Here is a 24,581-nt window from a genome sequence, read left to right as displayed (position 1 = left end):
CAAAGAAGTCTACTTGGTTTGGGGCAGCTCAAATTCTTAAGAAGCTTTTTCTGTTTATCATTCTGGACGTCCCACTTCTGTTAATGCAACCAAAGATCACACTATTCTTTGTTTACCGTATAACACTATGGAATTATACTGAAATTGGAACAAAGTCTTGGCAATCCTAATGAACAGCCTAGCAGGCTGTATCTTCCCCATACTTCACTTGTGCAGCTAAAAAAAATCCAAATGTAGAGGCTTTACATTTATCCCGATTAAATCTATCTTATTAGATTTATTCCATCCATCTTAACCTAGAGAGATTATTTTTAATCACTATTCTATCATTCAGTATATTAGCTCTCTCTCAGCTTCTTGTCACCCACAAATAATGTATATAAAAATACTCCATAAAATTGTAGTGACCCATAAAGTATTATTTTATTGTTGTTTTTTACCAAATGGATATGGGTCTATAAAAAAAAATCACCAGAAAGGCATCAAGGATAGGCTGTGTGAAGAAAACAGTATAGGGATAAGAAGTATTTCCTGATTTCATATTCAAAATTAAACATTCTTACAGTAAAAAAATGTGAATTATAAATAATAAGCATCCATTTGTTCTGTATTCAATTTAATAAAAAATACCATGCCAAAATGGCCTAAATACATAATTTGGTCTCTGCTTAGAAATGCATAATATAGGTGCAGCTAGGTGGCGCAGTGGATAAAGCACCAGCCCTGGATTCAGGAGTACCTGAGTTCAAATCCAGCCTCAGACACTTGACACTTACTAGCTGTGTGACCCTGGGCAAGTCACTTAACCCCCATTGCCCTGAAAAAAAAATACATAACATAGCACCAAGAACTGTAAATAGACATAGGAATAATGAGACTCATTAGGGTTACTGAAGGAGGTGGTGAAGTCTATGAAGTCCTTTGGTTTTAAGAATGAGAAAACACTCATCTGTGGAGTTTGTGGATGAGCAGCCAGTTTCTATAATCTTAAGATTTCTCCAATACTGTGTGGTAAGGACCTATGAATTCCCCAAACAGTCAAGGTTATTATGTCCCAAATCATGGCTATTTTACAGAGAAAGGAATAAATCTTTTAATACAGTGCAACAAATGCACCTCAAGTAATCTATAAAATAAATTCTTATAAATCAAATCTTTTTTTTTTTTGTAGGGCAATGGGGGTTAAGTGACTTGCCCAGGGTCACACAGCTATAAAGTGTCAAATGTCTGAGGCCGGATTTGAACTCAGGTACTCCTGAATCCAGGGCTGGTGCTTTATCCACTGTGCCACCTAGCTGCCCCCTAAATCAAATCATTTTATATGCAATCGGGAATTTTGCATTATGCTTTGTAGTTTTCAAATACATTATCTACCTAGTTAGATCCTAACAACCACCCTGGGAAATAAGAGGGATGGGATGATACTATGTTTACTGCAAAAATAGAGAGATTAAGTACTGGCCCTGGAGTCAGGAGGACCTGAGTTCAAATTCAGCCCCAGACACTTAACACCTACTAGCTGTGTGACCCTAGGCAAGTCACTTAACCCCAATTGCCTCACCAGAGAGAGAGAGAGAGAAAGAGAGATTAAGAACCTCTTTGTAAATAGTTACTTCCTAAATTTGTTGTGATCAGATTTTCTTAAAGGAAGATACACTGTATTGCTGACTACATTCACCTTCACATTCTATACTAATAAGTATAATTCCATTTAAAATAAATTTTTATATAAAAGAATCAATAGCTCTAGAAAACTGCAGTTTACAGTTAGTTTGAAAAGGAAGTAGGACATCAAAACTAAATGCTTTAAAATAAGGTAGAAAGGGGCAGCTAGGTGGCACAGTGGATAAAGCATCAGCCCTGGATTCAGGAGGACCTGAGTTCAAATCTGGCCTCAGACACTTGACACTTACTAGCTGTGTGACCCTGGGCAAGTCACTTAACTACCATTGCCCCGCTGGAGGAGGAGGAGGAGAAGGTAGAAAAATAAACCAAAAGATAAGAATGGGTTTAAAATATGCTATATTCAATCACAGGAGATGGGAGATGAGAAAAATCTGGAAAGAGTCTAAAGGACAGAAATGGAGATCATTAAAGCAGTCTTGAAAACAGTAATATAAAAAAAGAAAGTAAATTTTAGAGGTGACCAAGCAACTTGAACTATACATAAATTAAGCAGATATTCATTGCTTCTTCCCTCTCTGAGATGTTATCCATGCAAAATCACATTCCTGCATGCTACTTCTAAACCAAAACAATCAGATTTTAGCAGAGGTAGACAACAGACATCATTGGAGAAGAGTTATAAAACAGATACTATAAGATTATAGGAATTAAAATTTTAGCAGTCCATGTTGCTATATATTCTGTTTTGAAAATAATAAAATATAGTATGATCCTTGGGGATAATTTCCATAAGGTAGCATGAACTGCTTCAGAAAATAAAGGCTAAAATCTCTTACAGTCTATTCAAGGCAAAAGTGCCCAAGACCCAGAGTCATAAATTTAAATTGGTCATTTAAAGTAACATACAGAAAAGGTTTCCTTACTTTTTACTAACTGCAAAAACCAAATATCTCCAACAGAAAACCCTTTAGAGTCCATTTGGTATAACACAGCAATGGAACACTCTTAGGCTCCTGCACTTAGAAATAATTATTGCACTTGTCATAATGTTTATTAGAATAAGCTGATTCTGTTGGCAGATACTGCTAAGATCATATAAGACATAATAGCTAAGATAATAACTGAAAATTCTAAAAAAGAAAATCTTGCAGATTCTGGAATCTACCATTAAAATTGGTACATGTGTGTATGTGTGTAAATATGTATGTTTGTATATATATTATGTGTGTATATGTATACATGTGTGTATGTAGTGTGTGTATATGTATTGTGTGTGTGTATATATATATATATATTTTTTTTTTTGAAGATGGGTTGGATTTGTGGTGAGAGCAAGAGATAACTGTTGGACATCTCAAGAGAAAGAAAAGCTCTATACCAATAAAATCACAGGTTTAGTCCATAACCCCAAAGTCATCACTTTTTATAAAGTTTCATTAAAATGGGTTTATTTTCTTATCTCATCAATGCACTTTCAGCTATATTTGAGATACCTTAGGAAGCCAGAGTTATGAAAAACAAAGTTCCTTCACAATTTCTCATTATTTAGAAGTAGCATATTTAATGCAACCACTACGAATACTATATTAAATTCAATTATACTCTATACTGATTTTCTACTTCAATTTTCTTATCTGGAAAAACTACGTGAAACAATAACATGTTTAATTTGCTCTAACATATGTAAGCCAGTTTTAGTTTTAAGTTTTCTACTGCTTTGAATTAATAAAGTTTTGTAGTCTTTAATAGGAACTCATGACAGACTGGTAGCAGTCATAGGTCATATCTGTTGTATTTCTATATTAAGCTTACAATTTTTTTAAGTGAGGCAATTGAATATAATGTATTATTTTTAAAAATTGTAAGCTAGGGGCAGCTAGTTGGTGAAGGGGATAGAGCATCAGCCCTGGAGTCAGGAGGACCTGAGTTCAAATTTGAGCTCAGATACTTAACACTTACTAGCTGTGTGACCCTGGGCAAGTCACTTAACCCTCATTGCCCCTCAAGAAACAAAACAAAGTAAAAATAATACACTACACTGATTTTTTTTTTATTGTTGAAACCAACTGGCTAGTAAGGGAAAAAAACTTTTCCACCTGCAACTACAGAAAAGCATTAATCAAGAATTGTATGTTCAGAGTTAAAAACAGACCTGAAGAGATCAGTTAGTCCATCTTTTTGTATCAAGTTGTGCAACATTCAGACCATCTGAGGTCACTCGTATTTGGTCAACTACCAAGTATAACATTTGTTTCCCCAATTTTCCTTTCCTCCTCCACCCCCAACTCCCTTACCCTAAGGGGAAAAAGTGTATGTGTGTTGCATGTGTTTGGGTGGGAAGGGGAGAAGGGTTATATTCCAACTTCTTTGTCAGACTTCTTGACTTGAAAGACTGAGTTCTAGTAGAACTTAATTCTCCTTTCCTCTTCACTTCTTCCTCAAACCACCTAATATCACAGTTTAAAAAAGAGCAAGAGATTACAACACCTACTGTTATCAATTCCTTCCTTTCCCAAGGTAGCTGAAGAAAATACTACCACTAAAAGGGCTAGGCACAATGCCTTAACAAGCACTCCCTGCCAACCTGGACATAAACCTCGGTCCTCACCTCTCTAGTGTTACTCTGCTACTGTTACACAACCAGGTGTGCCAATTTTGACTTAATGTGTTACTTGTGTGGCAATGAATCATTCTGGCAATATGTCAAATATAGTATAACTAAAACTAGTGGCCAAAAATAAGAGAAGAGAGATGAACAGCTATATTATGTTAGAACATGATTTAGCATTTGAACTAAAAAAGAACCTGTGGGAAACTTTTTTCTGTTCATTTATTCCTACACAATCATGGAAATTAGTCATATGGTTGGAAATGTATAAAATTGTACATTGCTCAAATCAGCATGACTTTGAAATTTTTAACAAACTTCTCCAAATGCTCTACAAAAAACTAAAATTAATTAACTCAAGCAGCATGTCAAGTGGTACAATTCAGTAGTTCCCATTTTCACTTTGCAATAGTAAAAGTAAATATACTTGAAAGCAATATAAAGAACACTGAATAATTATGCGATTTGTGGAACACGCCTCAAGATTTTAAAATAGAAGACAGTCAAAAACCTCATGTCAAACATAATCAAGGGCTGTAAAATCATTATCAAGAAAATATTAGCTCAAATCCTGAAATCTGAGGCAAGAGGGCACACTATAATAAAAATTTTAACTGTAGGGACAAATAAAACAAATAATACTTTACAAATTCATAGTGGGAGTAGGGAAGAGCTGAAACATGAAACCCAAGTTCCAGAGTTTCGGACAAAATTTATGGGAAAAAAAATGAAGGGGCAGCTAGGTGGCACGATGGATAAAAGCACCAGCTCTGGATTCAGGAGGACCTGAGTTCAAATCCAACCTCGGACACTTGACACTTACTAGCTGTGTGACCCTGGGCAAGTCACTTAACCCTCATTGCCCCACCCCCCCAAAAATATATGAATACCTACCATTTGAGGCTGATGTGTAACCCCAATTGAGTCACATCATGGTTTCAGGCCTCAATTTTCTCTTCTGTAAAATTAGAAAATTGGACTAGGTAATGTAAGGGCCCCAACTATCTCAAAAATTAAGATTTCTATGCTGGGAAAACAATATTTTCTCACATGTCCTAGACAATCCCTGTTGGCAAAAGAATAAATACTAGGCTGTTCTGGTTAGCTGTGGCAATTCCTATGTTCCTACAGAATGGATACTGTTATATAATCCAATGAGTTAGTCCTTCAAAGTTACTTTGTAATATCTTTATATGACCAAGTCAATCAAGTAAACATTTTTCAAATTCTTTTTTGTTGTTGTTTTTTTGTTTTTTTGAAGGGGATGGATACCTTTTATTTGTGTAACAAAAATGGTAACATTGGAGTCATTGGGCAGGGGGTCCTTCCTTTGCCCAGGGCTCTTCTTCTTCTCCTCCTCCTCTTCCTCTCACCCACAGCAGGTCATGATCAGGCCCCAGGCCAAGGATATGCAATTGGCTCAGCCAGAGATACAGGAGGCCACCACAGAGAAGGCCACAGATTAACTATGGTCCAAATAAAAGCAGAGTTTCCAAAATGTCCTCCAGGTTAGAGCAGAGAAAAGGGATGATGAATAAAGGTTTTCTCATGGTACTTTTTACTGTGCCCTTCTGGCCATCAGCATTTCCCGAATGTTGTCTTCTGCATCCTTCACACTGCGCTCCAGGTATAATTTTCTCTATTCCAGTTCCTTAATTTTTTCTTCTGCTATCTTCTGTTTTTCTAACAGCTGGATGTGAATTACTTCCTTGGACTGAAGAATAAATATTCTCCCTACACCTTCATACATGTGAGTCTCATCTACCAAAGTCATAATCTCTGTATTAGTAAGATGTGCGTGCTTTTTCGTTCTATTTAGCTGTTCGATCTGTGTATCTGCAAGCTTCACCTTCTGCCGAGTATCAATAACTTTGGCTTGTAGTTCTGTGAAAGCCTTCTTCAACTCCAGATCCACAGGGGCAGCCATCTTGGATCAAACTCCATTTTTCAAATTCTTAAACAGTTTTGTGATGAAAAAAATATTCCTCAAGTATCTGAAAACATAAAAGCTGAAATCTTCTTAGGTCTTAGGATACAACTTGGACAAAACTATTCAGTTTCTATGGCTTTTTTTTTACTGTTTTAATATCTAGCTGAACACAAAAATCATTTGTTTCATGATCTGTCACATTTAAGTCCTACAATTACATGCTTATTGTTCCTTTTTTCTTCCAATAACATCCCAGTGTGTGTGTGTGTGTGTGTGTGTGTGTGTGTGCGCTTGTGAGCATGCAATCGCTGTATTTCAGGGATCTATGATCTCACCACTGTGTGTACTCCCTCCATTGATGCAGATCACAAGAGCATACAGGGACATAAATAACTGAGGAGAATAAGCCTAAATTATAAGACACTAACGTCATCCAGTTGGCTAATAAATGACTATCTCAAATCTGCAAATAAGGCACACTTTCTTGTTTTTATTCAAATGAAAATTAGTGTCTATACAAATCCTTATAATAATAGAAAGATTATACATCTCTACGTATTGCTGTTCAATTACATATGATTTTTAAAACACACCAATTGCAAATACTGAAAGGAATTTCCAATCGAACAAGTTACAGTATCTAGTTCCCAAACCTGATATTTTTTCCAAAACCAGTCATGGGATCATATAAGAAATACAAGCAAAATGTGGAGAAAATATCATCTCAGAAAATCTAGTATATTACTCAAAGAATCATAGTTTTAGAGTTGGAAGAGGCTTTATAAAGCATTTAGTCCAACTCCCTTGTTTCACTGCTGAGGAAATTAAAGTTCACAGGAGTTGTGTTTTGCCCAAGGTCATACAGGAAAGTGATAGAGCTGGGATTTAAAGTTGGGCTCTTTAATTTATGTACTTCCTCACCATGTATTTAGATTTGATGGAGAGTTCTTAATAAATATTTTTAAAAGGTGATGCTCAAACTAAATGACTAAAACTTGAAGAATAGTCTAATGAAGGATTCTTGAAGAGTAAAATGACATTAATATTTGTAATCGTTTCCTTCCTTCAATTTCAGAAAGCTAACACAAAAAATAATGTTTGTCTGGTAGAGATTCAAGAATGAGAAAATAAATAAAAAGAAAAATGTCTTCCTTTCGCTCCTTTTTCATCTCACCAGCAGAGTGCCTTGTATACTACAGATACACTCAATAAGATTTGAATGGATGATAAGAAGATGTAAATAAAAAGGCCCAAATTCAGAAGTTTTTGTCTGTTTTTATTCCAAAAAAAAAAGGTCATGATTCACCGGGAAGTTATACAAGATGCTTCTCCAAATCAAAATCATAATCTTTATAATTTCTTTAACAATAAAATAGAGAGTGTTTTTCTTTTTGGCACCTACACTTGAAATGTCATTTTTACTGAAAAGAAAAAGCGGCTAACTTTTGACTTTTTTTAAACCATATTACTCTTGCTTCTGGTAAAATTTGCATGATTGCCTAACTTAGGAATATGGCAGCAGCAAGTAGGACAGCTACACTTAACCATATTTCTCCCATCCCTAAAAATCTCTTTTTAAATATTAATATGTCTGTCAGAAGAAAACTATATGAAAAACCACAACCAGAGAGAACAAGGCAGTGGCCTACCTTCACTCTCCTCACTGTTTTTTTTTTTATTTAAATTTAGAATTACTGAGTAATTCTGTGAGAGGTAGCAAAATGTCTGGCACTGGCTCTGGCTTCATGATTTTAGGTTACAACTATAGCTCATCATTCTTCCAAAGCATTTGTATTAAACTAAAAACGGTAAAGAAACAAAAAGTAGAGCATCAGCAACATTTGCTACATGCACAGGAGTTTATCAGTGCTCTAAGAGAAAGTAAAATGTTTAAATGATGGCAATTACTTTTATCAATAAAATGGTACTTGTAAACTGTTAATGCCAATTAGTGTGCAAAATTAGCATAAGCATGTAATTTTAAAGTGTGTTGTGGGGTTATTGTTGTTTAATTAAAAAGCGGCAAAAGGTGAGGTATGAGAAAGTGCACTTTTTTAAAAGTTCCCACACAATCTTAGGACCCTTAGAGAAGAACCAGACAATAAGGGTAAAACTAGCCAGTATTTAAATATTTAAAAAAAAAACCAAAAATAAAGCCAGAACAGATTACATTTTATTTCATAAGTGTGTATGAATGGTTTATGAATGCCATAATAACCTAGTTCAGACAACTCAAATTTACATTTTAGCTACTTTTCAGACTCTTCTGGGAAATACTAAGAAAATCTGACTATAAAAGTCACTCAATTTTACTTGTCATTAAACATAACCAAACCTCTTGCTTTGTAATTTAATGATTTTTCTGACTGCCATTAATAAAATGGTAAAGTGTTAGACTGCTGTGTGTGGAAGAAAGTCTGGTTTTCCTTCCCCAAACCTAAATAAAACAAGAGATTTTTAATTTCTGACTGAAATAGTGATGTTATAAAACTGGAAAAATATCATTAGCTGTATAATACAGTATTTTAAAAATTAACACTGGATTACTTTCTTCCTGTGGTACTAAGTTTGTTGTTTTTAAGCTTTTAGTTTTAAGAAAAATTGAGAGAGTAGAGTAGTTCCATTCCAGGAAAATGGGTCACTTTTTCTGCCAGCTATTGACTGATTCACAGATTTTTTTTTTTCATTTAAAGAAGTAATGCATCAATCAGGTAAAAAGAAAAGAAAATAGAACTAAAGAAATAGTCTTCCTTTCATGAATCCAGCCCTATGTCCTCAGTGGCAACTGACAGATTTGATCCACCTTCTTAGCAATCACAGTAAACAGCATCTTTCTTTAAAACTTTTCTTGTTCTTGCTGCTTTTTTTGCCATTCTTATCTTTGTTTTCTGACACCTTCTTTGCTCTTATTTCTCTCATTAGGTCAAAGAATACCTGGAGAAAAATAAAGAAGAGGGAGAAGAAAGCCATTTCAAAAGTAATTCTACACAACAGTAAAACCAAAATGATGTGCTAAAGCACAAATCAAAATTAAATTTGAAAAAAAAAAAAAAAGTAAAATAAACTATGCCAAGAACACAGGACCTAACTAAAGCAAAAACCAAAAATCATTTGAATAGATTAATGATGCTTCTATCGTATAAATGATCAAAAAAAGATAATGGAAAGCAGCATTCTTAACTGTTACCAGTCATGTAGCAACCTATTTTAAAATAAGTTTGTTATTCTTTTCGTGAAGCACAAAAATAAAATGCAGTGGCAGGAAGAAGTTGAAATAATCCATCAAATTACTTGAGAAAAGTGACTAAACAGTCCATGTCCTCTAACCCAGCATCCTCTACTGGGCATATAACCCAAAGGAAGGGTCCATAAATTTTCATTAAAATATTCATAGTAGTACTTTTTTTTTGGTGAGGCAACTGGAGTTAAATTACTTCCCCAGGGTCACACAGCTAGTAAGTGTTAAGTGTCTGAGCCCAGATTTGAACTCAGGTCCTCCTGACTCCAGGGCTGATGCTCTATCCCCTTCACCAACTAGCTGCCCCTATAGCAGTATTTTTTGTAGAAACAAAAAACTGGAAATACTAGATGTCCATCAACTGGGAAATGGTTGAACAAACTGTGATATATAAATTACAGGATATTAATGAACCAAATGGAATGAGAAATATGAGAAATTCAGAGATACATGGAAAAACTTATATGAACTGATACAGAGGAAAATAGAACATATACAACTACAATAATATAAATGAAGACAAGAACTAAAAGACACCAACATTAGTTTGATTAAATTCTGACCAGCGATGGATCCTGAGATGCTGAAACACACTAACAAAACTAACTAGAACCCTGGACAAGTCACTTATTCTCCTTGAGCCTCTTTAGCAACTCTCCAGGGTTATCTTTTTTTTTTTTTTTGCTGGGCGGGGGTGGGGGGTGGGGGGTGGGGGTGGGGGTGGAGAATGATTAATATGAACTTTCTGGAATACTAGAGCAAGGGCAAGGGTTTTTCCTATGAACTAAGGCAATAATAAATTCTTGAAGGATTGGCTATCTCCAACACCACTTACCTTCTCCCCAATTTCATAATGCTCTTGGGGGGTTTGTGCTACAGTATTCAACCTTATTGTTGTAACCTTAAAGTTTTGGGGATAAATTTCTGTAATTCCATGATGACTATGCTATACCTTGTTTTCAAATGCTCAGGAGCCTGATCATTCTTATCCCAGTGATTATAGATCCCCCAAAACTAGAAATACACCAATACTGTATATCCTTTTTTTCTTATTTTGAGTGTTTTGTTTATATGTGTGTATGTATGTATATATATATATATATATATATATATTCTTTTCATCCCAACAGCTTCAAAAGTTTATCATATCCTTAATTCACCAGAATAATTCTTACCCTTGCTCTAACATTCCAGAAAATTCATATAAATCCCACCCCCCAGCTCCCCACAAAAGATATAGCTGTTAAACATTTTCAGATATTCTAAGAGAAAAAGGGAACAAATACCTGGACAGGTAGGTGGCAAAATGGATAGAGCATCAGGCCTGAAGTCAAAAACACCTGAGTTCAAATTGAACTTTACACACACTTCATCATTGTGAGACCCTGGGAAAAGTCATTTATCCCTATCATGAAGTATTCCTTCTCACAAATCCAGTTCTCTCAAAAACTAACAGAGGCAAATCAAGAGTATCTGTTTTGATTCCAAAGAATCTTCAAAAACACAATTTGGATGGATATGCTCACCCTTACACATGCCAAAAAAAGGACAAAAACTTTTTTGTTGTCTTCTGCATAAAATTAAAAGTTGAAAGAAACCTTGAAAATTATCTAAACCAAACCCCTCTTTTTATAGATAATGAAGGTAGGGAGGAAATGGTAAAGTTATACCTGTAGACATTTTTTAAAAATGTTTATTCTGAAGAAACACCACCAACTAAAATGCTATCCAGAATAGGATAAGATTCTACATGAAACCACAAAATCACTATTATGTAAAACTTGCTTTTTAAGACATATACTATAAATTCAATGTTACTTTTGTGAGAAATCATTATTAATAATTGCTCTCTTGGTAAAGTCTAGTACTCCTCCCCTTCTTTCTAAGTTTTCTTTCAGGTTTTTTCTGAAGGACTTTACTGATAAAATTTGAACTAACTTCCTTGGACTAGACCACACTTAGGTGGAAATTATTGTCCTCAGATGATCTTGGGTGGGGTTTACATTCTTTCTCTGATTTCTCTTTTTGACCAAGATTTGAGTGACCTAACTCACATATCCCAAGACCTCATTTTAATATAACCAACCTCCAATCATGTCAACCGATAAGATCTGATTGCTATTTAATGGACCATGTATAGTTAGAAGGTTGTAAGTCCACCACCATTTTGGTCTTTGGTCTGAGGTGTCCATTGACCATCCTTTTATTAATAATCCATCAGTCTTATTAATAAAAAATGCTTAATTACCCAGAAACTATATCTCTCATATTTTTAATTGTCACACTTTTGAAGCTTTCCTGGTCACCCATATTTCCCTTTTAACTTTTGTTTGCTTCTGTTCATTTTTTAAAATAATGCTCCAATGACTTTCTTTTCTTTTTTCTTTCTTTTTTTAATATAATTTCTTAGCCTCCCCAGGGAGAAAAAACACCTTACAATATACATAGAGTCAAGCAAAATAAATTCATACATTGGTCATATCCAAAAAAGTAAGTCTAATTCTGCACTTTGAGTCCATCACTTCTCTGTGAGAAGGCAGATAGCTTTACTTTATCATCAATCCTTCTAAGTGGTAGTTGAACATTACATTAATCAAATTTTTTAAGTCTTCCAGAGTTGGTTTTTTCCTTATGATGTTATTTTTTTCATATATATAGTTGCACTGGTTCTGCTCACTTCACTCTGAATTAGGTCATGCAAGATTTTCCAGGTATTCCTGAAACCATTCCTTTCATCATTTGTTAGTATAATAAAATACATTTAAACACCATAAAGCTATTTCCCAATTCATGATTACCCCCTTAGTTTCCATGTAAAACAAAATGCTAACTTTTTGTACATACTGATCATTTCCTTCCGTTTCTTTAATCTCTTTGGGGTATAGAGCTATTAGTGGTATGATGGTTCAAAGAATATGTGATTTTTGGAGCATAGTTCCAAACTTCTTTTCAGAATGGCTCAATTAATTTACAGATCCAACAATAGTGCATTAATATGGCTGATTTCCCACACCCCCTCCAATAACTGTGCTTTTCCCTAGTGAGATTGTTTTAATTTTCATTCTCTAATTACTAATGATTTAGAGCATTTTTTAGCTGTTGAATAGCTTTTTTCCTTTGAAAATTGCCTACTCATATTCTGTGACCATTTATCTAATGTGGAATAGCTATTATTCTTATATATTTTGAATTTGTTCCTTACATAACTTGGAGATCAGGCTTTGTCAGAGAAACTTGCTACCAAGAATTTTTAAAATATTATGCAATTAAAATGATCCATTTTATCTTCTGTGATTCTTTCTATTCCTTTCTTGGTTATGAATTCTCCTCCTATTCAAAGCTACAAAAAGTATCTTTCCCTGTTTCCTCTAATTTAGGTGTAATATGACATTCACATTTACATTCATGCATCTATTTGGAACTTATCTTAGGTATGTAATGTGAAAACTAGTCTATGACTATTTTCTGCCACAGTGCTTTCCAGGTTTCCTAAGATTCCATATTTTGTTGAATAGTTAGCCCCTGTCCCACTAACTGAGATTTTTAGATATTTAGTTAACACCACGCTACTGTGTTCATTTGCTTCTGTATTTTGTGTTCTCAACTTGTTCCACTAATCAACTTTTCTGTTCTTTAATCAGCAGCAAAAAGTTTTCATGATTACTGTTTTGTAGTATAATTAAGCTTCCTTCCTTCCCACCTTTATTTTCCTTTAAATTCTTGACTTTTTATAACATAGATAAAATACAATTTCTTCTAGCTCTGTAAGATTTTGATAACTTAATTGGTTTGGCACTGAATAAATGAATTTAGGTAGTACTATTATTTTTATTATATAGCGTGGCCTAACCATGAGCAATTAATATTTCTCCAATTATTTAGATTTGTTTTCATTTTTTTAAGGAGCGTTTTGTAGTTGTGTTCAGAGAGTTCCATAAATAGTAATTAGGAGATCTGAACCAAGAGTCATATGACTCTAAGTTTGGTGCTCTTCCCACTACACAGTTTTCCTTCCTTCTAAGAATATATTTCTCTGCTGCATAGGATTGCATGCACATTTGTGTTACTAGTGCCTAACAAGAAAGAGATAGATTAGGAAAACTCTGAGTCTAAATAAGTTTTATGACTAGAAGTACTCTTTACCATAAATTTGCTACCTAAAAGTCCACCACCCAATAATTATCGAGTTTATAATCAAGCTGTGAATTACTAAATAATACAACCTGAATTTCACGTTACTTTTGTTCTAGCAACAGAGGAGAAAGGATGACTCAATTTAAACAGATGACACAAACAGTTGTCAGCTGTCCTGAAAAACAGTTCTCTTTCACATAAATTGTTTATAAGTGAAAACAATACTACTATTCCAAGATCCTGCTTGTTCTGGTTTGACAGGTAAAACTGGTCCAAGAGAGAGAAACAAATATCAGATGTGAAATTCATGCTGAAAAAGCCTTCCTTATTTGCTTAAAAGAAAATCAATATCTGATATTTACCATTATTATTGTTGTTGTTGTTGTTTCTAAGATTAAAGTTCATTTAATTTCAAAGGAAGCAGAGGTCTGGAACTATGTATGATCTAACAAGGACTGAGATGAAATAGACTTTTAAACAATGTTATATGCTACTTGGTTATGTTTCATAATGAGACATTCTTAACTAAAAGAAGGCAGGGCTATATCTTCCTAACAGAAATTAAAATGCTTATAACTCACAAGAGATTCCATCACCTTTAATACTGACTACCCTGAGATACTATTCTTCAGAATTCTTCCTACAGCTACAGAGTACTCCATATGTGTATAAATGTTCTTCTCTCTTCATAATGAAAATAACTCTTTTCTCCAAATGAAAAAATTGATCCAGGTCCAGATGCCAATAAAACTAATATAAAGAGATATTAATAACTCTGTGATTATTAAGTGACATGCTGAATCTGAAAAACAAGACCATGCAAAATGATAGCAGAGAAAAAAGCCACATCTTTCTGGTTGTTTTTGTTTGTGTTTTCTGGATAAATATATTGACTATAAAATTGTATCTGCTTTTTTAAAAAAAGTAGTCTTTAAAAGGAATCCCTGGTACCTAATTTTTCCTCCCTTCCCCAGTCCCCCTGCCTAAATTTAATTCATGTCAATGTCACAACGCTAGATGTCCTCACAAAAGTTTCAGCTATCCAAAAGAGAAATTAAGAATTTATGTTGGTGAAGGGTAAAAGGAGGAAAAGAATATTTAAATAATTTAGGCCTTAAGAATACATATTGTTGGGGCAGCTAGGTGGCACAGTGGATAGAGCACCGGCCCTGGAGTCAGGAGGACCTGAGTTCAAATCCGGCTTCAGACACTTAACACTTACTTACTAGCTGTGTGACCCTGGGCAAGTCACTTAACCCCAATTGCCTCACTTAAAAAAAAAAAAAAGAATACATATTGTTTAATGACCAAGTTAGAAAGAGGTAGCTTTAGTGCTTTTTGGTACTGAAGGGTCAAAGAACAGAAATACCTGAGTTCAAACAAAAACCAAACCTTAATGTTCTGTTCAACAAAAACCAAACCTTAATGTTCTGTTAAGTAGTAATAGTTCCTCTGTGAAATGGACCAAGTGAATTAACCCTGCTTCTTATTAGCAATAAGAAATCAAAACATGAAACACTTAATGGCTGTCCCTCCTTCAACAAGCTTTCCCCAGAACATACTGATTACTTATTACTTAAATCTTTACTTCAAATAACTATGTAAAAATTCAATATGCTTTACCAAAGTTATCCAAAATCAATTTAAAATTTTTTAATTTGCTCTTTTCTGATGTTTTAACATTTCTTACAGCATTGATTAGTAACAAAATACTCTAAATACTCCTGAATACTTGAAAAAATCTCAATGAACATGTTCTCATTTCCGTAAGTTTCTTTATAAATGGAAAGTTAAGAATGATAAACATTTGATTATGTCTTACATCATCTTCAAAGAAAAAGAGAAATTCCCTACCTTGTCGACATTGGCTCTGGTTTTGGCAGATGTCTCTACATACTGGACACCCCACTCTTCTGCTTTACTCCTGGCCTCTTCGATGGGTACCTGTCTCCGCTCTTCCAAGTCAGATTTGTTTCCCACCACAAGCAAAGGGATTTTATCTTCTTCAGCCTTAACACGCAGAATCTGTTCCCTGATGCATTACATCAAAAATAAAAGAGCTGACAAGACTATAGTACGTAATATCAGTGGTGACAGAAACAACAACACATAGAGCCTTAGAAATAATGAAGACTTCAAAGTGGCATGATGAGGAGTTTCTGCAGGAGCCACATTCCAAATACTACATTTTAAGAATCATTTAGATCAGGGGCAGCTAGGTGGTGCAGTGGATAGAGAACCAGCCCTGGGTTCAGGAGGACCTGAGTTCAAATCTGGCCTCAGACACTTAACACTTACTAGCTGTGTGACCCTGGGCAAGTTACTTAATCCCAGTTGCCTCACCAAAACAAAACAAAACAAAAAAACCAACCTTTAGATCAGATTAAAAGAACAAGGGAGCATCCCCACAAATAAATAAATACTTGAATGTCCCTGGAATGGTAGGGGAGCCCATCACTTCCTCAAGGTGGAGCTCCATGACATTCCTGCACTGCCTGCTGAGGAAGCTGACTTAGATCCAGCTGAGGGAAGAGGCATGAAGTTCCTCCAAGCTCAGGACTATCTGCTAGGACCAAAGGGGGATGCATTCTCCTTCCAACATGTACTTGGTAAAGCTCCTTCCTTTCTCTCCCAACTAAACTAATTTTGCCATATAGTCATCTTCATTTCATTCCCAAATAGCTCACTTTTCTCTTTTTTTTTCTTTCTTTCTTCTTCTTCTTCTTCTTCTTTTGGTAAGGCAATTGGGGTTAAGTGACTTACCCAGGGTCACAAAGCTAGTAAGTGTCAAGTGTCTGAGGCCAGATTTGAACTCAGGTCCTCCTGAATCCAGGGCCAGTGCTTTATCCACTGTGCCACCTAGCTGCCCCTCACTTTTCTCTTAAATTCAGGTGCACAACGTGTCCTAAATATGAAATGACAGTTACAAAAGTCACTCTGTCATCAGTTAGATACCTATGCAAAGAACCATTTTATGTGTTTGGGTTTTTTCATGTAGATTCTGAAATGGTTAACATCTGAATGATGAGGGATTTTTCAGGTATAAATAAGGTCTTAACCACTCGGTATCTTAAATGTGTATGGGTAAGTTATTCCAAAAAGTCCTACTAACATTATTCATCAGGCAGCTAGGTGGCACAGTGGATAAAGTACCAGCCCCGGATTCAGGAGGACCTGAGTTCAAATCCGGCCTCAGACACTAGATGTGTGACCCTGGGCAAGTCACTTAACCCTCACTGTCCCTCCCCCCAAAAAAGGGGAAAAAACACATTATTCATCACATTTCAACAAGATGCTAAGCATACCAGTAAAGATGAAGCCCCAGAAATTCATATCAATTTCCAAACTCAAAGCATTTCTTTAGACTGAAAACAAAATGAAAAGATAAACTAGGCTAACAATTTAACTGCCAAGCGCATCACCGACTTTGTAGTCACAAGTGTTGGCAACCGCAATGTCATCATGACTCCTCACTATCCCTCATCCCATATAAACAATTCTTTCTCCACAACATCTCTCCTATATGCCCATTCTCTCCACTCACTGAGCCAACACCTTAGTTCATCAACCTCTTAGACAGACTAGGCAATGCAATAGCTTCTTTTCTTTTTTTTTCAGGGCAATGGGGGTTAAGTGACTTGCCCGGGGTCACACAGCTAGTAAGTGTCAAGTGTCCGAGGCTGGATTTGAACTCAGGTACTCCTGAAACCAGGGCCGGTGCTTTATCCACTGCACCACCTAGCTGCCCCCAATGCAATAGCTTCTTAATTGAGTCTTGCTGCCTCAAATCTCTCTCACCCTTCCCACCCACCCTTCACATGGCTGGCAAAGCAGCCTTCTGAAAGCACAGATCTGCCCATTGCGCCCCATCTCTTCAAATACCAGTGGCTCTCTATTCCCTCTTAAAATATAAACTTCTCTGTTTCAAATGTCAAGGTCTTCACAACTTGGTCCCTTCCTGTCTTCCAAGTCTTCTTATACATCTGCACACCAGTCACACTGATGGACTTGTTGTTCATAACCCATCATGTTCCATCTCCCGTCATCATACCTCTGCACTAGCTGTTCCCCAAGCTTAGACTTCTCCCTCCCCTTCTCCTCCTCAACCAACCCCTAGCTTAGACATACTCTCTAAGCCAGGTCATCAGGTATGCACAGAAAGGAGGGACATTCCTGAGTGGCAATTCTGGGGTTGGGCAATTCCAAGGCTTGGACAATTATAGCCACCTCTCCCTAAGAACGGCACATGAAGCCCCAAGTTCTGTTTCTGCAATCTGAGAAATGCCATATCCTCAGGGTTGGGAAGGTGGACATGATGAAGGAAATCTGAGTAGAAGGCATATTACATGCAAGTATAGGATAAGGTGTGAGAAGCCTGGGATAGGTTTAGGGGATGTATGGAATGGGACCTCTTACACAGGGATGGATAGAGGAAAATACCATTGGACCTTAGGGGAAGGAGAAAGAATCTGAAGTGATATTAAGCCTGAGAAAAATGAGAAACAGAGTTGTATATATAGTGTTGCATTAACTTTTCTCAATGAATACCATAAAAATGAATTTTAGAAAACCAGCTGGGAGATCTAAAAATGAGAAACAATTCTAAGTGATTTTTAAAACGTCATCATTAGAAAGAAAAATGTTTCTGTCTTCTAAATTTGGGGGATAGCTCCTAAATTCTAAGCACATCAAATTTTGTCTTCTTTATGCCCTAAGTCTTACAAATAAACTGTTTGAAGGAAATTCAGTCTTAAAGATTCATAGATCAGAAAGGAGAATCTGAAGATACATAATGACTACAATAAAATAAATGAAAACACTGCTAAAAAGGAATTAAACTCAGTTTTATTACAATGATTAACCTTGATCTAAACAAAAAACTAACGAAACCTACTTTCCTATCTTGGGAAAGAGGTGTGGAGGAAGAAGGAAGGTTTCTAAGGGTACAAGGTGATGCATATACTGTCAAATGCGGGCACTGTCATGATGAATTTTGCTTAACTGTTTTTCTTTGTTTCAAGAAGGGTTCAACAGCAGAGATAGTATATTGGGAAATAGTTTTGTTGTAAAAATAAAAGACATCAATACATCTTTAAAACATAATATAGCTTGGGCAGCTAGGTGGTACAGAAGATAAAGCACCAGCCCTAGATTCAGGAGGACCTGAATTCAAATCTGGCCTCAGACACTTGACACTTACTAGCTGTGTGGCCCTGAGTAAGTCACTTAACCCTCATTACCCAGCAACACCCCCCCAAAAAAACTCTGAATAGTGAAAATTAATAATAATATAGCTATAATCCACCATGTTTTATTTCTTGGAAGCTAAACTTCTATTTTAAAAAACATTAAGATTTTGATGAGGCAATAATCAAAGCACAGTGGATCAGGATGGGCCTCAAAGTCAGAAGGAGCTGGTTTCAAGTCCTACCTCAGTACTTCTTTTCTCAGTGCCCCAGACAACTTTCTCAAGGTTACATGTGATAGAGTAGTTACAATCTGCACTGGCAGAGAGGGGGTTTCCTCACTGGAACACCCCACAGCAATGAAAGTCCAGACAAAAACAAAAAAAAATCAACAGAAAAAAAATCAAAGGCTAATCAAGATATTGTAACTGGGTGTTGGGCAAGGGGAAGCCCCAAAGAGATTCCCATCTCTATTTCTGGACACACCTTCTGGAAAGCAAAGTCCCCAACGTAAATGTATACCTTCTGGGGTTTTCCATTTGTGTTTCAGACCTTATGTGTTGTGGAACACATACTGATAGACAAAAGCATGTCTTTTCCCATAGTCTACTAACATGAGAGCAAATCTTCCAAGATTAGAAGAGGAAGAACAAGCTTGCAATTTGTCTCCTAAACAGCTATGTTATCTCAAACATCCTCCTAATCGTCCAATCTCACAATCTCAGTGTCATGCGCAACTCCTCCTTCTCACCCCACATATCTAATCAGTTGCCAAATTTCATTGTTTCCCCCCCATAACATCCTTTACATACATCCCCTTCTCTCCACTCATTCGACCTCAACCCTAGTTCAGACCCTCATCGCCTCTTGCTTGGGCTAATGACTAACAGCTTTTTAATTGGTTTCTCTGCCTTAAATTTCTTCCCACTCAAAGGCCAAGGTAATTTTCTGAAGTGCAAATCTGACCACACCATCATCCCCGCCACTAAATGGGGTCTACTGAATCTCCTATTAAATTCCTTTGGTTAGCATTTAAAGCTCTTCTTAACCCAGTCTCTTCTTTCCAGTCTTCCTGCACTTTATTCCTCTCCACATATTCTAGGATCTAGCTACTCTGGTCTTCTTGCCGATGACATTGTATGTCCCATCTCCAGACCTTTTCATGCCTGGGATCTTCTGCCCCCTCACACCCACTTCCTCTATTCCCTAGCTTCCTTTTTAAGAACACTCAAACTCCGTATTATGCAGGAGGCCTTTTTTGGTTCCCCTGGCTAATACCTTTTTCTTTAGAATTACCTTCCACCTACTTTGTATACATCTTGTATTTACCTAGTTATTCACATGTTGTTTCCCCCCCATTAAAATGAGAAATAGAATCTTCTTCCTAAGGACAGGAACTGTTTTTTCATTTGGTTTGGGGTTTTTTTTGGGGGGCGGGGGCAGGTTACCTTTTTTTGTATACTTAATAATTAACACAGTGTCCAATATATAGTAAGTGCTCAATAAATGTTTAGAAATTTACTCAAATGGGGTCACTCTTAAGTACATAGTAAAAAAAAAATACTCTGAGACTTTGTTATAGGCTCAAAACATGATCTCCTATGAAATGCACAAGAAAATGGCAATTTCTCCTTAGTTTCAAAGGGTCAGATGGAAAGGCATGCCCCCTGAATTAGTAATTCCATACTATCCCATCTCTTCCAACAGATGTGCCGTCATCTTCATTCTATCCCTTATCTTCAATATCACCCTATCTATTGGTTCTGTTCCCTACAACCATGCCCACATCTCCCCCCATCCTCAAAAAACCCATATAGGAATAGAGCACCATGCCCAGTTGTTTTTTGGGGTTTTTTTTGTTTGTTTGTTTTTGGTGAGGCAATTGGGGTTAAGTGATTTGCCCAGGGTCACACAGCTAGTTAAGTGTCAAGTGTCTGAGGCCAGATTTGAACTCAGGTACTTCTGAATCCAGGGCTGGGACTTTATCCACTGCGCCATCTAGATGCCCCTCCCAGCTTATTTTTTAAAAGTCAAGAGTAGCATAAGAGTCACTGAATTCATCAACTGATCTCTACCTATTTATGTATAATCACAAAAAACTGGCTAGTTCTGGGACGGGTATCCAAACTTTACATACAGCTTTATTCACAATAACACAATGTACAATTCAGTACAAGTATTATCTCCATTTTACATATGAAGAAACTCACTGAAGGAGGTTAAGTGATTTGCCCTTGAATGAGACCTGGAGCTGAGAATACAGCACAGGCAGCACAGGTTTGAAACATTCTTCCCACCTTGCCTTTCAGAATTATCCTTTCTTTTAAGGCTCCTTTTACATTATCACAAAATTCTCAAGATGAAACAAAGACTTGATGTAGAACTATTAAAGAACACGAATGTCATTTTTGTGCTAGCTTTGTTGGAAAGGAAAAGGATGACAATCTTTCTACTGAGGATAACTATACTGCTTTCCCTTTAGGTAAACCATGGAACAAGAAGAAAGAATAAGATGTTGTAGTGTCCTTTCTGTCTTCTGAAGAGGTATCAAAAACATGAACATCTGCATCACCCCAAAAAGTGAAAATAATTTTGAGGACATTTGCTGCAGTAGGCAACCAAGGCCCATAAAGAATAGAAGTAGCAAAGAAAATTCCTGAAAAAAGGACTTCTAGGAACAAAATTATACTACAATATATCATAGTCTCTTTGTTTAGGAGGATAGAGAGTCCTTTACATTATTATAATATGTGTGTGCAGTTGTATGGTATTATATACTATGTTAAAAGATAATATACTTGGGGCAGCTAGGTGGCGCAGTTGATGGAGCCCCAGCCCTGGAGTCAGGAGTACCTGAGTTCAAATCCGGCCTCAGACACTTAACACTTACTAGCTGTGTGACCCTGGGCAAGTCACTTAACCCCAACTGCCTCACTTTAAAAAAAAAAAAAGATAATATACTTTTTGGTTTGGGGTTTTTTGGGTTTTTTTTTTGGCAAGGCAATAAGGTTAAGTGACTTGCCCAGGGTCACACAGCTAATAAGTGTTAAGTGTCTCAGGCTGGATTTGAATTCAGGTCCTCCTGAATCCAAGGCCAGTGCTTTATCCACTGTGCCACCGAGCTGCCCTAATAATATATTTTAATGACTCAAAACAATACAATAGAAGAACTGGGAGACTGTTTTTTTGCTCTCCATTCATATTTTCTTATTTACCTTCATTTTACCTTTGAGGCCTCCCTGGCTCAACAGTGCTTCCTTCTAAATCTTGGAATACAAAAATTAGCTTCCTCATTTTCACCCTTGTTAGTCACCTGACTCTGACTGACCAGAACTTACTAAGAAAGGAAAAGAAAATACTAGGTGTTTTGTCTGGTTATCAAAGTCTCCTTGAGATTAAGATACTTTAAGTTTACCTAAAAATAACTGGGTAATTTCTTGTGAGAAGCACAGATGAAAATATATAATTCCCCCCAAAATATGGGAAATTTTGATTGAAAGAAGTATCAGGGTATAAACAGTAATTATTTATTTCTCATTTCTTTATAATAGAAGATTAGCAACTAGAAGCATTTTAACTTTTTGCTTAAAAAAAACCAAAACTTTAAAATGTACAATTAATGTGATTTATTTATTCTACTCCAAATAGGGAAAAATTAAAATTCTTAATTTGGCAAGCTCTGTAGTTCTAAATCAAATCTTTTCTTCTCTGTCCCTGTCCTACATAACCAAACCTCAAAATACAATCCATGCCAACTTTACACTGAAATTTTAAAACAAATATGTCACATTAATCACTCACTATCTCATAGGAGCTATAGAAACATACAATCACCAATTACTGGATGTGTATGTGCATGTAATATACACACATATGAAACATACACGTGTATAAATGCACACACACACACAAATCAGAGGATCCTCTTTTGGAGAAGTTAAGATTTCAATATCTGTACCCATAAATACAAGAGCCAAAAGGTCCACAGAAGGAATCTAGTGCAGACTTCTGTTTTGATGCATAAGTGCCAAAAAACCAGACAGTTATACTTCTATTTACAAGTGCCAACATCCTCTTTAAACAACTGGGACAACACTCAGCAGTTACACTGGGGGTAATATTACTGGCATACATTACTTCTCAATCTAGGCTATAAGGAAAGAGGACAAAAAAGACTGCAAGAGACTTCACGTAGCTTTTATTTAAAAACATACCTGAACTCTGCTGTGGCTGTAAAGGATTCATGTTCTGTTATGGAGAAGACTAAGAGAAACCCCTCCCCACTTCGGAAGTAGTTGTCTCGAATAGCTGCATAATCTTCTTGTCCAGCCGTATCCAGAATGTCTATCTGCACTTCTTCTCCATCAAGAACCACTTTCTTTCTATAACTGTCCGCTTTAGTAGGTTCATAGTCTTCTACAAACTAAAGAACACAACACACAATTGTAATGTCATGAAATAACTAAACCACCTCAAAAACAGAATTTTAATACACACACACTCTGCTTATAAACTAAAGTTATTTACTGAGTCCCTACTATATGTAATATAAAGTTTTCATTGTATAATTATTATTGATGTTCTGCATTTCTATGGTGGTTTAGTTCCCTCAAAGCAATACATAATCCATCATTTCATTTGTCTTTTGAATACTTCTATCAAGTAGACAGGAATTATCTTTGTTTTACAGATGGGGGAAAACTGAAGAACAGCTAGGATAAGTTGGTAATATTGTGACAAAAACTAGAAGCACACATTTATATAACAACTTAAAATTTATAAAAGCACCTTTCTCACAATAACTATCCCCCATCCTTTCCCAAACATACTAGGATATCTTAATTTTTGCTGTCAAATTTTTTATTAATAAAAATTTTTATTTATAGTTTTGGGTTCCAATTTTTATCCCTCTTTCCCTCCCTCTCCTCCCCCCTCCCTAAGATGGCAATCAGATATGGGTTATACATTATGTAAAACATGACCATATTTGTCATTTTGTACAAGAAAATGTGATTAAAAGAAAAAAATGAAAGAAAGTGAAAAATAGTGTGCTTCAGCCTGTTCCGTCAAGATCAGTTCTTTCTTTGGAGGTGGATAGTATATTGCATCAATAATCCTTTGGGATTGTCTAGGATCACTGTATTGTTGAGAATAGTTGAGTCATTGCCAGTTCATCAAACAATATTTCTGTCTCTGTGCACAAAGTTTTCTTGGTTCTGCTCCCTTCACTATGCATCAGTTCGTGCAAGTTTTTCCAGGCCTTTATAAAGTCATCCTGCTTGTCATTTCTTATAGCACAATAATATTTCATCATCATCATATGAAACTTGTTTCCAATGAACCAGGTTTAAATGTGCCAGCATGATTGAAAAAAAAAAAAGTACCTGCTAAAATCCTCCTTTGAATATCATGATTCATTTCACTTTCTTTGAAATATTTTTGAGTTGATTAGAAGGGTTTTTTTAAAGTTCCATTTATTCCTTTGAGACTGGAAGTCAGGATACTTTGAGACTGGGAGTCAGAATGTCCTGATCCTACTAAATATCTCATTACTAAATGAAAAATGTATGCTATTTTTGGACATCTAGATTACAACTCTGATGTTTACATTTTTCAGCTAGAAAAAACAGGCAATGAGACTTTCTAGAAAGTTAGGGCACATGAGCTAGATGGAGTCTAAAGGAAAAGACAAACATTCTGATTCCCTCTAAAGTTGTTATTTGATCATTCTTAAACATTCAAGTAGCCACAAGTCATTAAATTTTTATATACCTATGTTTTGGGTTTTTTTTTTTTTTGCTTTTTCTCACCTACCCTTTATATTAACAGTCATCTCCCCATTGCCAGTTGCTACAGAAA

General features: G+C 35.9%; 1 protein-coding gene and 1 pseudogene across 5 annotated transcripts in view; both read right to left on the bottom strand.

The window, feature by feature from the left end:
- Nucleotides 1-5,009: 5,009 nt before the first annotated feature.
- Nucleotides 5,010-6,512, bottom strand: LOC122750528 (annotated as a pseudogene).
- A 911-nt stretch (nucleotides 6,513-7,423) lies between these two features.
- The window catches only part of RALB (RAS like proto-oncogene B), a 111,268-nt gene continuing 94,110 nt past the window's right edge, over nucleotides 7,424-24,581 (bottom strand). For all 5 annotated transcript variants that reach the window (XM_043997276.1, XM_043997274.1, XM_043997273.1 and 2 more), the window contains 3 exons: nucleotides 22,937-23,145; nucleotides 15,391-15,568; nucleotides 7,424-9,098 (listed from right to left, as the gene is read on the bottom strand). In XM_043997276.1, coding sequence (XP_043853211.1) covers nucleotides 8,979-9,098; nucleotides 15,391-15,568; nucleotides 22,937-23,145 — 507 coding nt within the window. In that variant the 3' untranslated portion in view covers nucleotides 7,424-8,978. The remainder of the gene's footprint in view (nucleotides 9,099-15,390; nucleotides 15,569-22,936; nucleotides 23,146-24,581) is intronic.

Source organism: Dromiciops gliroides, chromosome 3 (genome assembly GCF_019393635.1).
Source record: "Dromiciops gliroides isolate mDroGli1 chromosome 3, mDroGli1.pri, whole genome shotgun sequence".
NCBI classification, from domain to species: domain Eukaryota; kingdom Metazoa; phylum Chordata; class Mammalia; order Microbiotheria; family Microbiotheriidae; genus Dromiciops; species Dromiciops gliroides.
This window is presented reverse-complemented; position numbering and strand designations above follow the sequence as displayed.